Source organism: Suncus etruscus, chromosome 2 (assembly GCF_024139225.1).
Source record: "Suncus etruscus isolate mSunEtr1 chromosome 2, mSunEtr1.pri.cur, whole genome shotgun sequence".
In the NCBI taxonomy this organism is placed as follows: domain Eukaryota; kingdom Metazoa; phylum Chordata; class Mammalia; order Eulipotyphla; family Soricidae; genus Suncus; species Suncus etruscus.
Genome location: NC_064849.1, coordinates 83,637,682 through 83,655,383, shown reverse-complemented (window position 1 = coordinate 83,655,383; position 17,702 = coordinate 83,637,682). Strand labels below are relative to the sequence as shown.

At 43.1% G+C, this 17,702-nt stretch overlaps 1 protein-coding gene across 1 annotated transcript in view; it reads right to left on the bottom strand.

Annotated features, from left to right (window-relative positions):
• Window positions 1–5,088: 5,088 nt before the first annotated feature.
• The window catches only part of RETREG1 (reticulophagy regulator 1), a 131,742-nt gene continuing 119,128 nt past the window's right edge, over window positions 5,089–17,702 (bottom strand). The window contains exons 4-9 of the mRNA XM_049769020.1: window positions 15,118–15,244; window positions 11,537–11,621; window positions 10,175–10,312; window positions 8,237–8,301; window positions 7,873–7,999; window positions 5,089–5,609 (exon numbers count right to left, since the gene is read on the bottom strand). Coding sequence (XP_049624977.1) covers window positions 5,110–5,609; window positions 7,873–7,999; window positions 8,237–8,301; window positions 10,175–10,312; window positions 11,537–11,621; window positions 15,118–15,244 — 1,042 coding nt within the window. The 3' untranslated portion in view covers window positions 5,089–5,109. The remainder of the gene's footprint in view (window positions 5,610–7,872; window positions 8,000–8,236; window positions 8,302–10,174; window positions 10,313–11,536; window positions 11,622–15,117; window positions 15,245–17,702) is intronic.

Genomic DNA, 17,702 nt, shown 5'->3' with positions numbered 1-17,702 from the left:
ACGCGGTGACTTTCTGGATCGTCTGCCGGAAGTTCCGGCCCGGCTAGAAAGCTGCAGCCAATGAGATGTTATTGTCGCTGGTAGCCACGCCCCATCCGAGCGGCCGAGCCGACGAGGTGACTTCCTAGACCGTCTACCGGAAGTTTCGGTTCGGCTAGGAAGCTGGGGCCAATGAGAGGGGATTCTCGCTAGTAGGCACGCCCCGCCTCCGCGAGCAGCCGAGCCGACGTGATGACTTCCGGGCGAGGTCGTCTGCCGGAAGTTCCGGCCCAAGTAGGTAGCTCGAACCAATGAGATGGAAGGCTCACCTTTTCAGCTGGTAGCCACACGCCCCTCCTAAGTGAGACCCCGGAAGTCGAGAGTAGCTCTAAGGCCCCGCCCCAGTCGGCCAGGACTGGGCGTTGATTGGATAGAACCAAGAGGGTCTTGACTAAGCAGGTCTAGGGTGGATGCTGATTGGGTTTCCCTTTATTTAGAAGGTGGGACTTGATGGAAGGTTTTTAGTGGCATAGCTAAGAGGTTGTCGCGCCCTCCTGTGACTTTATTTCCGGGTGTGATCGTTTCTATGGTGACCTGGAGTGGTTTCAACTGCAGCAGCTCCTGGAGACTTGGGGAGCCCTAGACGATCTCGCACCTTGGGGGACCACCCCCCCCCAAGTTTGGACCGGCAGGGCAAGGGTCTTTGGGACCTTTCTGAGGCTCTCGTGCTGGGCCCTTGGAGCCTATCTATGCATGGCTGTTGGAAGGCAGGAGCTGATCTGGGTCCACCAAAGGAAGTTTGCAACCTGGAGCAAAATAAAGTCCAGAATTCTTGGAAATCTTACACGGATTAATCCCTTTGTTGTTCGCTTTATTTTATTTAATGGGGGAGCAGTGTAGTTACTTGACTAATATGGCTCCATACACTCAGTCCTGACAATGCAGTATTAGATCTCTGTTGGTACTCTTAAGGCTCCACAAGCATCCTAACAGTTAGCAAGCTGTTCATGTCTGTGGATATGTTTCCAGAAGACGTAAATATCAGGGTGTTTAGACTCATCTGCACAGCCTGGTGAAATTCAGAGTTGAAGATGTATTATACCCAAGAGCCTACAGCAACGAAAGACTATAGTGGGTTTTTGGTTTTTTGTTCTTGGAAGATGAGGCACATGGCTGTGCTCAGGACTTTCTCCTGGCTCTGTGCTCACGGATCACTCTTGTATGTGCTTGGGGGTGGGATGGGGATGGGGCACTATATGTGATGACAGGGGTCAAACCCTGCCGGCCCGTGGGAGGCAGGCACTCTACCAGTTCCTACAATAACATTGAATCCAATTTAAAATGTAGTCCCACAAGAGTTGCTCATCTGCTTTAAAGCTTCCCGTAGCTTCCCCCAACTCCAGATAAATTTCAAATGCATCAGTGCTATGGTCTAAATGGTTGTTTCTGCCACTTACTGACTATAAACTTCCTAAGTGATGAAGTCAGAGTGTGGATCATCTGCGGAGTTGGTCGGGTTAATGGGAGTCTGGCATCCTGATCCTGGATTTTCACAATCCCTAAGTGTGAGAAATAAGCTTATTTATCCTGCACCCCACCTAGTATTTAATTATATCAGATTATACAACTAAAAAAAGACACTTTGGGGCCAAAGAGAAGGATTATAGGGCTGAGTGCATAGTCTACATGCAGAAATGCCCCCATGAGCACCTCGAGGTATGGACTCAAAACAAAACTATCAAAATATGTAAAACCAGAACCGAGCAATAGCACAGTGGGTAGGGCATTTACAATACATACGGCCAACCCAGCATCCTATCTGGTACCCGAAACCTGCCAGGAGTTATTTCTGAGCACAGAGCCAGGAGTAACCCCTGAGTGCGGCTGAGTGTGGCCCAAAAACAAAACAAACAAATACCTAAAACCGATGCCTATTATTCCTATCATACGATTTTGCTCAGTTTTTCTACAGGATCTGAGCAAAATTTTTCTAGTTACTCAAAAAAATGTCAAAGCCATATTACACATTCTAAAACTAAATGTTTTCATGAAAAGAGAATAAATTTGGTTCGTGGATATGATCCCCGACTGTAATGAGTCAAAACATTTATTGTTTTCTTATCTTAATCCAGAAACATATATAACATATCTTTTCTGAATGAAAAGCACACCTCAAACCCCTGTATGAAGGGGACCATTATGCACTGTATGCACAATTTATAATCCTACAGTCTTGACTATTGAAGTTATATAAATTATTATAAAAGCTTCTGTCAAAGGAGCTTTTTTGTCTCATTCATAGTGCTAGTACTTTTTCTTCCTACCAATCACTAGTAACACACCCCCCCTTTTTATTTCAGTACTAGGGTCAGACCCAAGGCCTCACACATGCAAGGCACCACATCCCCAGACCCCAAAGAACACTTTTACTTTGAAGTTGACTCTAGTTTTATTGTTCACACAATAAGCCTTAAAATTTATCTTATAAGTGCATCTTATAAGTATCATCTTATTAAAGTGTCCAGGTCATTTTCCGTATCTTCTCTCCCACAACAAATGAAAATAATCTTTACATGTTGTGATTTCATGACTACGGATACTTTTTATTTACTGTATTTTAATTTTATGTTGGGGGAGAAACATTGATGTCAAGATGAATTTGGGATATATCCTATATGCAAAACATATATTCCAGCCCTTTGAGCCATGTCCCTGGTCCACAAGGATACTTTAAATAAATAGTCATACATGTAAAAAAAAGAGAGAGAGAGAGAGAGAGAGAGAGAGGGAGAGAGGGAGAGAAAGGGAGAGAAAGAGAGAAGAGTCCTGGTAACAACTATTTTATAAACGTAACTGTATTTTTCCTCATGTCCAGAAACTCTTCCAATAGAATTCGGCATATTTCTCCAAAATCCACATGGCAGGATTTCATTTGTACCAAGACAGGCAAGAGAATGAAGGCACAGGTTCACTTTGTCTCAACAAAGGACACCAAACACAGCCATGAGGCACTAAGGACATGGAAGCAGAGTCCATCACAAAAGAGCAAGTATTCAAAGTCTGTGAAAACTCACATTCCCTTAACATTTGGCAAAATTCAGTCTAGATCATTTAATACCTCCGAAAGAACAAATAAATAAGAGATTCTACATTAAAATATCAGATTGCCTATCATTAGTCTCCAGAAACTTGAGGCAAGGAGAGGGGTCATTGGTGGGGGAGGGCCAGAGTTCTCTACTCTTGACTCAACCTTCCTTTCTGAGGGCCGCAGACCCCCAAGATGGCAGCAGTCTTGGAAAATTTAAGAAGGCTGGTCATAGCTGACATGGTCCCTCAACACTACTGGACATTTCTACCACAGAAGCAAAATCCACATGGTTTCTACTCTTTAGTCCACTGTTTTAAAACACCAAGTCCAATTTCTTTGTTTTTTTGGTTTTAACTTTGTGGTGCTGAGGATCAAACACAAGGCCTCACACATGCAAGGCCACCATTTTCTGTCTTGTACCACTGGTCTTCATCCCGAGCCTCTGGCTTGATTATTTCAAGGTGACCTTAAAAAGCTTAAGATAAAGAAAAAATGTGTTCCAGTCTCCCACGAAGAAACAGATTTCAATGACAAATGAAGACATTATAAAGCCAAGCAATTTCCTCTCCTCAGGAAGCTGGAGATCATCAAGCCAGTCACTGCTTCTCTACCATGTGATGAGGACAGGACAAAGCTTGTTTCACGATTCTGAGACATTTTCCCGTGACACAGCATGAAAGACAAGTGTGGAAGCTTGTTCTGAGCAGGTGAGGTAGACCTACTCTCCCACCCTCTCTTTACAAGGTGTGACAACTGCACAACACAGCTCAGGTTTGATGAGTCGCTCAGACTCGCCATCTAAGTGAAATTTAATTTCCTGCCTGTAAGGGCTGGTACCTCACTGCAAAGAAAAGGGTCAGCGGTCAATAGGCACATCACTGACAAGGAAGCCTGAGTCCAGAGCTACAGAAGAAAATGGAAATACATCCACCCAGGCCAAGGAGTGATTTATATTTCAGAAGTTTTCCCTAAGGGATTCCTTTAGAGATTATGCTCCAAGTTCTTCAACTTAGAGACATCTTAATATTTTATTGGTCTTTTTTAGATTAAAATCAAGCAAAAAATTTTAACTGTTCCCAAGCATGAGAAACATTGTTGGAGCTAGATCAGCATGTATTTGAATTCATAATTTATATTTAAGTGATTTACAATAAAATATATGCTTAAGAAATGAATTTTAAAGCAAAAAAATGAAATAATTATAGAAGAATCTCAATTTATGTTTTCTTATTGTTTTAAAAACAATCCTGGGGGCCAGAGCAATAATAACACAGCCGATAAGTCATTTGCCTTGTACCAGCTGACTCGGGTTTGATCCCCGGCATCACTTATGGTCCCCCAAGCCTGCCAGGAGTAATTTCTAGCACAGAGCCAGAAGTAATCCCTGAGCGCTGCCGGGTGTGACCCAGAATCGAAAAAAAAAAAAATAAACAATCCCTAATATGGGTCACAGGGGGAAATACTACGGAAGAGTGCATTTGCCTTGACATAGCTGACCGGATTTGATCCCCAACTTCCCATATGGTTCCCCCGAGCACTGCTAGGAGTGTTTCCTGAGTACAGAGCCTGGAGTAACCAATGAGCATGGCCATATGTGGCCCCAAAACAAAATAAAAGCAGACAAAAAATTAAGTCCCTAATTAAGTCTCTAATTCCTCTTGAACAACGTAGTATACATATATGTCTGTGAACATATATACACATATATAGGAAGTTCATTTCCATGCTAATTACATAAAAACTCAGGAGGCAGGGATGTAGCTCAGTGGCAAAAGGCATCGCCTGGTATGTGTGAAGCCCTGGGTTGGATTCCCCAGCACCAGAGGGGGAAGGGGGGAAGAAAACCAACTGGGATCATGGGTAGGTGTCATCTGCTAGAAATCCAATTAATTCATTCACTGCAGAAGGGGAGCTAGTATGTCCCCAATCTAAAGTAATCAGTAAAGCTCAAGTTCAGTTCCCCCCCTTTTTTTTCTTCTTCTTCTTTTTTTTTTTTTTGCAAGTTTAAAAATTTTGGTAGTTTATCTGTTTTGGAGTTCAGTCTAATGACCTCCTCCAAGCAGGTTCGAGAAGAAGCTGGAAGACTTGTTGGTGGGTGCAGCTTCTGCCTCTGGCTCAGCTGAGAGTCCCAACTCACTGTCGATCTGATCTAGCTCTGACTGGTCCAGGAGTTCGAAGTCATCGGCCTCTTCAGAGTCTGTGTCCTCTGCAAGGACGGGTAGTGCCTGGGTCAGCACCTGCTGCACACCCTCGACCTTGTTTTTGATAGCAGCTGTCACGGCGGCCGTGATGACATCCCCAGCCAGGTTTGTCATCAGCTGAAAGTTTGGGTCACTGCCAGGGGGCAGTGAGGGGCCAGCAGCCCCCACCTGCCCCTCTCCTCCACCAGGAGGGCATCTGTCCCGCCTTGCCTTTCTGCTCTGGGGCTCCCCAGGTAAACCAACACTGAATTCCTCTTCATCCAGGGTTCCTGGGCCTTTTTCCAGAGCTGGAAAATCTGGAAAGTCTCTAGAGAAAACTTCCTCTCCAGGTCGTTCAAGATCTGCGAAAGGCAGAGAGAAAGAAAGAGAGAGCAAATGAGAGAGAGCACTTGGAGTAAAAACGCCATCTGGAGGGAAATAATGAGGCCTGAACCCAGATGAATTGCAACAGTGCTAAGAAAGCTCAACTTTCTAACCTTAGGAAAGGTTGACTGGTGAAAGGGTTTGAGGTATTCTTTTTTATGACTGAAACCCAACTAAAAGCATGTTTGTAACCATGGTGTTTAAATAAAGATAATAATAATAATAATAATAATAATAATAATAATAATAATAATAATAAAGAAACAACATTGATGGAGAATTTGGGCATTTTGTTAGTGGTGACGAGATAACTTTGTACAGCAATATCATAAATGTTAACACTATTTTATAAGGTTTCCTAAATGAATTTGAAATATATAATGTTGGGCCAGAGAAAGAGCACAGCGGTAATATGTTTGAATTGCAGGCAGCCAACTCAAGACAGACCGGGATTGAATTCTCGACATCCCATATGGTCCCCTGAGCCTGCCAGGAGAGATTTCTGAGCGAAGAGCCAGGAGTAACCCCTGAGCGCTGCTGAGTGTGACCCAAAACCAATATATATATGTGTGTTTATATATGTATAATGCGATTTCCAGTACAAAATTGTTCATTATAACACACAATATATATACATATATACATTTATATATATATATAAAATAAAGAAAATCCAACTTTATAAGCTGATGGTCAAATCCCAACACTCCAGGGTTCCATGAATGCTAAGCATGATCCCAGCAGCTCTGCAGTGGGAAATCCCTGAACACTAACAGGCAATTTTTCAGCTGCACCACAGCTGGCTGTATGGGAGCAACATGAAGTGGGGTGAACACACACATATAAAAGCCCATCTGAAAGTGTGTAAGTGCTGTGGCCAGGAAATGCATCATCTGGAAAGCACATGTGAGCACTGGAGGGGTTCCTGAAGATACCACAACCTCACCTAAGATTGTGAACTCTGGTGAGAATGTGTGTAAACACCATAGCTAAATGATTGCACGGTCCAAAGTGACAGCATAGTGGGTAAAACAATTGCCGTGCTTGCGGCTAAGCCTGGTTCAATCCCCAGTACTCCTTTGGGTGCCCTGAGAACAGCCAGGAGTAATCCCTGAGCACAGAGCCAGTAATCTCTTGAACAGAGAAGAGCAAATCTAAGTAAGTTTTAGCAATGTGGCTTGATATGTGACCACCTTCCTCACAAGCATCAAGAGACAGGGACTTGTGAAATATCCATCAGCATCAGAGTCAGCCACAAAGGAAAGGGGGAAGGGAATACAAATTAATAAGAAAGTCAAAATTTTTCATCAGATAAAGGATGCCAAAGCTGAACCTAAATGCTTCTTTCGAGCCCTGCATAGCCTCCATCCTTCTTTTAGAAAAAGTACATCAACACTTTATGCAATTAGACAGGTCCATGGACTACGTGGCTGGCTTCTCTCATTTAGTAGATTTTCATGCTCTGTCCCCCAGCATTTTCAGTGCTTCATTTTTATAGCCCAAAACAGTACCTCATCTAGCCATGAGGATATCTGAGTCAGGGACAGTGGCCTTCATGTACAATCTATGGATGATATTGGCCAGCCCAGTGAGTTTTGACCACTGGCATGTTGGAGTAAGTGGTTCTTACTTTACTCAGGATAATTCTTCTTTGCATTGTGCTTGTCCCTCTAGAGACAGGCCCTCTAAATTGGCCCCCTATCCCTACATGTTCTCCACTCACAGGGGTGGTCCTACTCTTCCCAATAAAGATCTTGGGTCAGAGAGACTTCTGGTTTCGATCCCACAACTGGCCTATATGCCTGCTGGTACCTTTTGCCTTATTGCAGAGAATTTGTGGTGGAAGTTCCTGAACCTGTTTTATCTCCCTAACCTGGTGTGCATCATTTCCAGTGTCGATAATGCTTCCAGACCCACATTCCCTAATTCCCTGGAAGGGGGCATGAGGCTTCTACTACACTGCCCCATGGAACATGTCAGTTGGCAGATGTAGCAAGGTTGAAAGCCAGTGGACTGTCTTTGGTTCTACCACCTTGCTGGTGTGTAAATCCTTATGTGGAAAGAACTCTGAGATAGCCCATCTAGATTTGTGTAAGGACACTCCATGACATTCTCCAGTAATAAATGGCCCCAGTGCATTAAGGAACCCCATGTACTATATATCCTTCAGCGGGTGGCAGAGTGAGCTATCTGGGACATTCATCTATATGTCCTGAGATGCACCAACAAAGGTGACTTTACCGTCCGAAGTATCTGTCTGAGGAGTGTGTCCTTCCGAGATGTTGAAAGTCCCATTGTCGGTCCAGGAAACCTCAGATACATCCGTGTCCGATACAGACAACAATTTGGCATCTGCTGTGAGGCTAATCTGGAGCGATAAAGATATCAGGGCACCTTTAAAAGGCCAGTGGAAAATTGTTTTGGAAAAACCATACTAACATCAAGAAAGCTGGAATATAAACCTGAGAAGCATTTTCCTTCTGAAATTATTTCATCATCTCAGAGAATAATCAACATATAAGAAAAACCCCTTCGATTTTGGTGGACCTTGATATACTGATCATCAAATCACATGGGAACAAAAGGAAAACTAAACAGAAAGTACCTTAGGACAAAGAGCTGAAAAGTCTAATTCGCTGTCGTCTTTGTGACTTTTTTCTTTAGCTGCTTCTGTTGAGAAAACATTGGGCAGCTTTCAGTTTCCTGCCCAGCTCAAACGTGATGTAGCTTATCCATTTGATAACCTCAGCCCACAATTCCTCCTTTTGTCCAATGCCTCCATCTAAGCATATGTTGGCAAATAACATATATGCGGAAGTTTTATTTCCAAGGGAAGCACTTTATGGCTTGGTGCTTCTCAGGGATTGGGCCTGAACTAACAGGAGCATTATAGGGACTTTAGAAATGCAGATCTTAGGTCTTCTTCCTAGGCCCACTGAATCAAAAATCCAGAATGGTGGATGAGAAGGTGGGTTAAGGATCTGGAGTGAATAGGAGGCCTGAGTTCAGTTCTTAGCGCAACAATCCTAAACACAGAGCACCATCAAAGGAGCCCCCAGCAAAAAACAAAGTCCAAGTCCTGGGTGGAATCAGAAATCCACATATTTAATAGGTCCTTTCAAGCAATTCAATGCTTGATAGTATTCAGCATATCAGCTAATGGGCCTCAACATAAAGTGGAAGATAAGAAACTGGGAGTGTGGCTCAGAGGCAAACTGCAAGCAGGAGGCTGGGTTTGGCCCCTAGTTCCAGAAAAACTAAAGCTAAGCGAAAACTAAAGGGAAGTGAACTATATTGGCTTTTCCGCAATTTTTTTTTGTTTGTTTGTTTTTTTACTTTTTGAGCCACACCTGATGACGCTCATGGATCACTCCTGGCTCTACGCTCAGAAATCACTCCTGGCTTGGGGGACCATATGGGACACAGGAGATTGAACTGCAGTCTGTCCTAGGTCAGCTGCGTACAAGACAAATGTCCTACCACTGCACCACTGCTCTGGCAGTGTTTTTTTTTTTTCCTTTTCCTATTTATGCAATATCCTAATAAGACAATTTAGGGGGGCCTGCGAGGTGGCGCTAGAGTAAGGTGTCTGCCTTGCAGGCGCTAGCCTAGGACAGACCTCGGTTCAATCCCCCTGCTTCCCATATGGTCCCCCCAAGCCAGGGGCGATTTCTAAGCGCATAGCCAGGAGTAACCCCTGAGCATCAAATGGGTGTGGTCCCCCTGAGCATCAAATGGGTGTGGTCCGAAAAACCAAAATGCTCAGGGGTTACTGGCTATGCTTAGAAATCGCCCCTTGGGGCCGGGAAGGTGGCGCTAGAGGTAAGGTGTCTGCCTTACAAGCCCTAGCGTAGTGGGGACCTCGGTTCGATCCCCCGGCGTCCCATATGGTCTCCCCAAGCCAGGGGCGATTTCTGAGCTCATAGCCAGGAGTAACCCCTGAGCATCAAACGGGTGTGGCCCAAAAACCAAAAAAAAAAAAAAAAAAAAAAAAAAAAAAAGAAATCGCCCCTGGCTTGACGCTGGGGATTGAGCCAAGGTCTGTCCTAGGCTAGCGCCTGCAAGGCAGACACCTTACTCTAGCACCACCTTCCCGGCCCCAGGAAAGTAAATCTTAAATAGCAAAAATAAAAGGCCAGAGTGACAGCACAACAGGTAGGACATTTGCTTTGCATGCAGCCAGCAAGGTTCAATTCCCAGCATTCCAGATGGTCCCCAAGCCTGGCAGAAGTGATGTCTCAAGACAGAGCAGGAGGAAACACTGAGCACTTTGGGGTATGTCCCAATACCCCTACCCTCAAAAGAAAACCAAGAAATATAATAGATAAATGCTGTCTACCTTTCTCTGGCAAGTTGAATTATAAAGTCAATGTATTATGTTTAAGAAAAAAAGAAATCTTAAGAGGAAAAGGCTAATCCTTAGAAGAATTTGTTTCTGTAATGTGTAGTAAGAGGGAAAAGGATTCCTGGAAAACAGCAAAGTTTAATTTATAATAGATGGGGCTTGTTTATGCATGAGGTAGGAAATCCAAACTCTACCTACCAGAGCGCTCACGTTTTTTCTGATTAATATAGTCTCCAATTCCAAAATCTAGCTTCAGCAGAATGGACTTGATTTTGCTGTACACTTTTTGCCCAATGTCATTACACTTCAACAATGGGCACAGAAATGCGAGCAGCACTGCAGATAAGAAGGAAGAGAATGAGAATCAGAAAGCTCCCCCTCAGGATTTCACAAAGCAATGCCCTTAGAAATAGTGCCTAGTTCTCTTACTCACTAGTTCACTCACTCTCATACATTTATAGTCTTGTTGTAAAACACCTGCAATCAGATCAAGCCCTTCCTGTCCATACTACTTTTACCCTCAAAATGTACCTATATACACAAGTATAAACCGAGTTTTTCCAGCACAAAATTTATGCCAAAAACCCCGAACTCAGCTTATACATGGGTCATACAGGTTATTCGATTCAATGCACAGTCTCCAGTCATCTTCTGCCGTCTGCTGGAGAGGGGAGGTGCTTTAGCCCAGTCCACAAGTAGTGGCTGAGCTGAAGAGGTAGGCGGCTGAACTGAACTGGATGCCACTGAACTATTTAACTCACAATATTCTGCGCTTTGTATGAGACCGACCGCAGTGATGATGATATCTACGAACTCAGTGATGATGACAATGTCTATGCTGAAACCCTCAGATCAGATAAGGCTGAAGCTCTGTTTGGACCTACAGATGATGAGGATGAGAAATCCAGTCTTAAAGGATTTTTAACCTTTGTGATTTAGCTTAATTACCTGTTAGGCTACAGTTTTCTGTACTTTAAAGTTTTCAAATTACTGTTGCTAGTTTACAATTTTTCTTTAGCAATAAATATTGAAAAAACATTTAACCTACTGATTTCTCAATTACTGTAATTGTTCTGGGTATATATTTTTACTTTTGAAATTTACCAGTGGCTACTGCATTTCCCACATTGGCTTATAATCAAGTCACTAAGTTTCCCTAGATTTTAGGGTAAAATTAGAGGGTTCGGCTTATACTTGGGTCGGTTTATACTCGAGATTATACAGTAATATAGGTTTGAGCTTAGATTTCCTTTTTTGGCATTTGCCATTGTGTTATGTATTGGGAATAATAAAATGAAAAAATCATCACATTAAATGTATGTCCATTGCTTTTTATTTGTTTCTATCTGTGTGTGTATCTAGTTACCCTTTTAACATCTATCCATCTACCTACCTATCCATATATCTACCTGTCTGTCTATCTATCTTGTAAGTGCTGGAAATTGCACCCAGGCCCTCATGTATTTCAGGCACAACATAACCAACCACTAAGCTACATCCCCAACCCATTTGCCTTTTCAGTGGAGTTGCCAACAAAGACAAATGCTGTCCAATACTTACGTAGTAAGTAGCTGAGTATAACCCCCGGGACGTAACTTCCCAAGACTGTAAAAAATGTGCACATGCTGCAGACCACGAGACAAAACTAGAAATAACAGAAATAATGTTGACACGGATGCATTACCCCAACACACATTAGAGCACAGGGTGCAGACACATTCCTTTCTCTATGAGTAATTTATCCTGTTGTAGCAAATGTTTTTCACAATAGAGCTCTCTAACTAATGACCATGTTCAACCTGCCCTAGTCCACTCTGAAGACTTAGTAATGACTATTTGGAGATTCCAGAGGCTAATTTTTTGGCACAAAGAATATCTCTCATGAATCATGCTATTGGCAATATTACTGCCAGATAGGAGACAAAGGAGAGTAAGAGATGTCCAGAATCTTTTCCAGAATTTCTTTTGAAATATAAACAACCTTAAAACTAACTCTCCAAGTTCTCGCCACTTCTCCAAGCCCCATCCCAAATTCATGATATGGAAGCAAGGCATAATAGTTATCAATAATTCAAAAATGTACAAAGCTAATGTACTATTAGGATAATTCTATTAGCTGTTACTATCCTCCTTTCTTTTTTTTTTTTTTTTTTTTTGGTTTTTTGGGACACACCCAGCAGTGCTCAGGAGTTACTCCTGGCTGTCTGCTCAGAAATAGCTCCTGGCAGGTGGGGGGGGGGGGGAGGATATGGGACGCTGGGATTCGAACCAATTACCTTAGGTCCTGGGTAGGCTGCTTGCAAGGCAAACACCACTGTGCTGTCTCTCCGGCCCCACTTTCCTCCTTTTTAACCACATCAACCTCTCAAAATGGCCCCTCTTTCTAGGCAACTTGAAATCAATTGTAGATGAAATGAACTTCCTTAAATAAACAATGTCATTATTTTCCTTATCTATTAAATATGAACCCCCAAAAATGTCTTGGTTATTATAAGACATCTAAAGACATCTAAAACTAAATGAACTGAAATACAAGTCGTCATCAGCTTTCCATACTTTAATCTTAAAAATCAAGCCATTCTATTTTGGGGGGGGGGGTGTTAAGCTGATAAAAAAATTGATTAATGGTATATCAAAAATAGATATGTGGAAGGGAAACTAATTCTGACAATAACAAGAATAAGTGTAAGAAGAGCTAAAATATAAACTTTGACTCTTATTTCTTGGCATACGAATAAAGTAGTCAAAAGGTGAACAAAAAAACAATACTGAGATATTTCAATAGCAGCAGACATGAAAAATAAAGACTTCTCCTATGATAAAATAAAAATTATGGAGCAATATGGCAATAAAAGACGCCACATCCTTACAATGACTTGATGTCTGGAATTCAGTTCTGTAATCATTAGTAACTAAATGACCCCAGGAGAGGACTTCAGAGCTGTCTGTGTGCTACCTATCACTATCCACAATGCCCATCCGTGTTTGAATTAAGGTTGACATCAGGGGCCGGGCGGTGGCGCTAAAGGTAAGGTGCCTGCCTTGCCTGCGCTAACCTTGGACGGAACGCGGTTCGATCCCCCGGTGTCCCATATGGTCCCCCAAGCCAGGAGCAACTTCTGAGCACATAGCCAGGAGTAACCCCTGAGCGTTACCGGGTGTGGCCCAAAAAAAAAAAAAACCAAAAACCAAAAACCAAAACCAAAACAAAAACAAAAAGGTTGGCATCAATATAACGACCTCCAAGATTGACCTCCTAGGAGTTGGGTGGGGGCACCAGGGTGACTAAGGAGAAACAGGAAAGGTACCACCTTGTGTGCTGCCCCCTAGGACCTTTTACAAACCGAAGCCAACTTTTTCACTGAGTCCTCACCATTACTTTTATAGCACTTTATATCACTTTGAATGGTTTTGCTAGACCTGCCTTCTTCCTTCCTTTCTCCTTTCCTTTGTTCCTTCCTTTTTCCCCTCTCTTCCTCCCTCCTTCCATCTTTTATTCCTTCCTTCCTGCCTTCCCTCCTTTATTCGTTCCTTCATTCTCTTCTTCCTTTTTCCCTCTTTCCCTCCTTTCTTCTCACCTTCCCATATCCAGTGGCTCTGGGGTCGCTCCTAGGAAATTGGGAAATTATGTGGCATCAGGGATTGCTCCCATGTGCTCCAGCCATTTGAATCCTCTCTAACCCAAGGTTTCATTTCCTTTTTTTGTTTGTTTGTTTGGGTTTTTTTTTTTTTTTGAAGGGGGTTACACCTGGCAGTGTTCAAAGGTTACTCCTGGCTCTGTGCTCAGATATTGCTCCTGGCAGGCTCAGGGGACCATAGGGGATGCCGAGATTCAAACCACCATCCTTCCACATGCAAGGCTAACACCCTACCTCCTTGCTATCTCCTTTTTTCTTTTTTTTTCCTTTTTTCTTTTTTGGCTTTTGGGACACACCAGAAAATACTCAGGGATTACTCCTGGCTCTTCACTCAGAAATCGCTCTTGACAGGCTCCAGAAATCATATGAGGTGCCAGGAATGAAACCAGGGTTCATCCCGTGTTGTTCGCATGCAAAGCAAATATGCCCCATCACTGTGCTGTTGCTCCAGCCCTAAGGTTTCATTTCTTAAATAAATCATAAGACTCTCCACTTGATTTTCTGCTGCTGAGTCACACCTGCCAGTGCTCTGGGGTCACTTCTGGGCCCCCTACATGCAAAGCAAGCTCTCAGTCTACTGAGGTATCTCTCTGTCCCCAATAATCTTCACAACTTAAATCAAAAGTGATTAAATGCATCCTCTCCAAAAGTACCTCACCATATTATGTATTCATTTCATTTCATCTCCTTTGCAGAACCAGGAGTTAGTGCCTAAGCTGACTTCCTTTATTTTTTAAGCTGACTTTCTTTTTTTTTTTTTTTTTGGTTTTATGGGCCACACCTGGCGGTGCTCAGGGGTTACTCCTGGCTGTCTGCTCAGAAATAGCTCCTGGCAGGCACGGGGGACCATATGGGACACCGGGATTCAAACTAACCACCTTTGGTCCTGGATCAGCTGCTTGCAAGGCAAATGCCGCTGTGCTATCTCTCCGGGCCCCAAGCTGACTTTCTTAATAAAACTTGTATTTTTCTGCTTTGCCTAGTTGCTAACAATAATCTTCATGTTAGTTCATGGGCAAGATAAAGTAGAAAACAAATTACACTTAAACCTAGGAGAGTGAGGATTTTCCAGTGTTACCATTGAACCTTAAAGTAGAAAACAAGGGGCCGGGCGGTGGCGCTAAAGGTAAAGTGCCTGCCTTGCCTGCGCTAGCCTTGGACGGACCGCGGTTCGATCCCCCGGTGTCCCATATGGTCCCCCAAGCCAGGAGCAACTTCTGAGCACATAGCCAGGAGTAACCCCTGAGCGTTACCGGGTGTGGCCCAAAAACCAAAAAAAAAAAAAAAAAAAAAAAAAAGTAGAAAACAAATTACACTTAAACCTAGGAGAGTGAGGATTTTCCAGTGTTACCATTGAACCTCTCTGGGAAGAGTTTTTGTGGAATTCTCTCAGTTACTTACACAGAGAAGTAGACACATTCATATTGGAGGTTACTCATTTTTCCCAAGTGTATTGCATATGTCAAAGAAGATAAAGTACTTCCCCTGTCTGAAGGGTCTTACCTTGCCAGGACTCTGCTGTTTAAAAAGAGACATTTCTTGAAGAAATACGCTGAAATTCATCCATGATTCTGTAATACATTGACTGAACCTGGGTCTTTCTTCTGGTTTGGTGTTGACAACTTCCCAGCTAATGAGAGAAAGAAAAAAAAAAAAAAACTCAAATTTTAGTAACTCATTTAGTATTCAATGCTTCAGGACAAAATATTAAATATCAAGAGCGTTCTGTTGGCCATACTTTCTGGAAAGCCCTGCAAATCCTGAGCGAAACAACCCAGACACCCACTTAGACTCAAGCTAAGAGAAGAAGCTGAACAATTAACTACACAATCACCCAATTGCAATATGGGAGGGTGGTGGCTTGGTGTTCAACAACAGGGTCTATTCCTGAGTTCACTCGTTGGAGGTATCACTCAGAATAGTACTAAGGGAACCATGCAGTTCTGGAGAGCAAACCCAGGTTTCCTGCATGCACCTCAGTCTGTTGAGCTGTCTCCAGCCCAGATATCACTCTTAGGCTAAAATCTATAAGCAATTTACCCATAGGGCTTTTGAGAGTTCCAGAAAGAACAAACAAAAGAGCCCTGCAATGAGAAGATACAAGTGTCTTTTTTTTTTTTTTTTTTTTTTTTTGGTTTTTGGGCCACACCCGGTAACGCTCAGGGGTTACTCCTGGCTATGCGCTCAGAAGTCGCTCCTGGCTTGGGGGACCATATGGGACGCCGGGGGATCGAACCGCGGTCCGTCTCCTAGGCTAGCGCAGGTAAGGCAGGCACCTTACCTCGAGCGCCACCGCCCGGCCCCAAGTGTCTTTTTTTCTAAGGTGCCAAGTGGGTGCCCAACAAAGGGAATGGGAAGAAAGACATTTCTTTCTGGAGGAAAGACACTTCTTGAGGAATGGTGGGAAGAATTAGAAACCTAAGCCAGACAGGGTCTGCATAATTTGTTCAGAAGTGGTTTCCACCTGAAGGATTAGAAGGCCACAGTAGCTGTTTATAAAACAAACAAACAAACAAACAAACAAAAAACCTTAGAATTCATTTAATCAACACCAGCGGCGACATTGGTACCAACATGCATTCTCAATATCTAAAGATATGGAACCAAATTAAACAAAGGTTCCTGATAGTATTATTAGAGGAAGTCCTGAGCAGTTGCAAGGTTGCAAGGAATCATAGCTCATAGAAAGCCTAATCTCTATATTCAACTCCAACAACCTGAAGTCAAATTAACACTTGACTCTACTACATAGAAATTGTGTGAGTCTATTGAGCTGAAGAGCACAGTGTTACAGCCCAGTGTTACAGCACTGCCTTGCACACAGCTAAACACATTTTGATCTTGGTACTGCATATGGTCCCCCAAGCTTGATCAAGAATGACCATGCACAGAGGAGTTAAATTCTGACCACTGCAGGGTGTAGCCCACAAACAAACAAACAAACAAACAATAATGCTTAGGGGACATTTGTGGTGCCAAGAATTGAACAAAAGTTGATCACTGGCAAGACAAGTGCCTTAACCCCTCTAGTATTTCTCCAGCCCTTATACCTATTTCCCTTCACAGATATACTTAAAGATAATGTTCGATTTTGTACAAACTATACTCATCTTTGTATTATTGAAAGACTCTAGAAATGGAATTCATAGCCACTGTGCAATTTCCATGTGCTATACATAGTAGTTGCCACTAAGGGGTGCTGTCAGACTGGGAAATGTCATCTTCGCACACTAAAGACTATAAACTACAGCCTGTTTCATCTCTTGGACCCAAAGTTTCTGAGTCATTGGGAAAAACTAATGCTGAAACAAATGAATCTTGGAACAAATACATAAAAATTCTTGTCAGTCTTTCCTTCTGTGCACTGCAACAAATCCAGCCAATCCAGAGATTGGCTCCAGGGACCTAGGGATGGTTAAGTCATGGCCCAAATCTTTTTCTTTTTTTCTTTTTGGTTTTTGGGTCACATCCGGCAGCGCTCAGGGGCTACTCCTGGTTCTATGCTCAAAAATAGCCCTCGGCAGGCTCAGGGGACCATATGGGATGTCAGGATTCGAACCACCATCCTTCTGCATGCAAGGCAAATGCTCTACCACTGTGCCATCTCTCCGCCCGGCCCAAATCATTTTATACACACGCACATGTTCTCACGTATTTGTGCACATACACAAACACACTGTACATGAAGCCCACTTTTATAAAAGGGCATCTAGTTGAATCTAGAATTACAGGTGGAAAAACAAAAAGTGGAAAATCAGGTTGCAGTATGCCAAGAGACCTGGGTGTATGCCAAGAGACCAATTGGTAAAAGATATCCTTGCTTTAAAACTTCACTTATTTTATTTGGAAGGGGTTGGGGCCACACACTGCAGCACTCAGGGGTTATTCCTGTCTCTGCTCTCAGAAATCACTCCTAGCAGGATAGGAGACCATATAGGAGGCTGGGGATCAAACTCAGATTGGTCCTAGGTCAGCCACGTACAAGGCAGATGCCCTAATGCTATGCTATCGCTCCAAAGCCTAATTAATCTATTTTAATTTGAGTTAAACACCAGGGCTTAAAATTTTGCTCATAGGGGCCTGGCAAG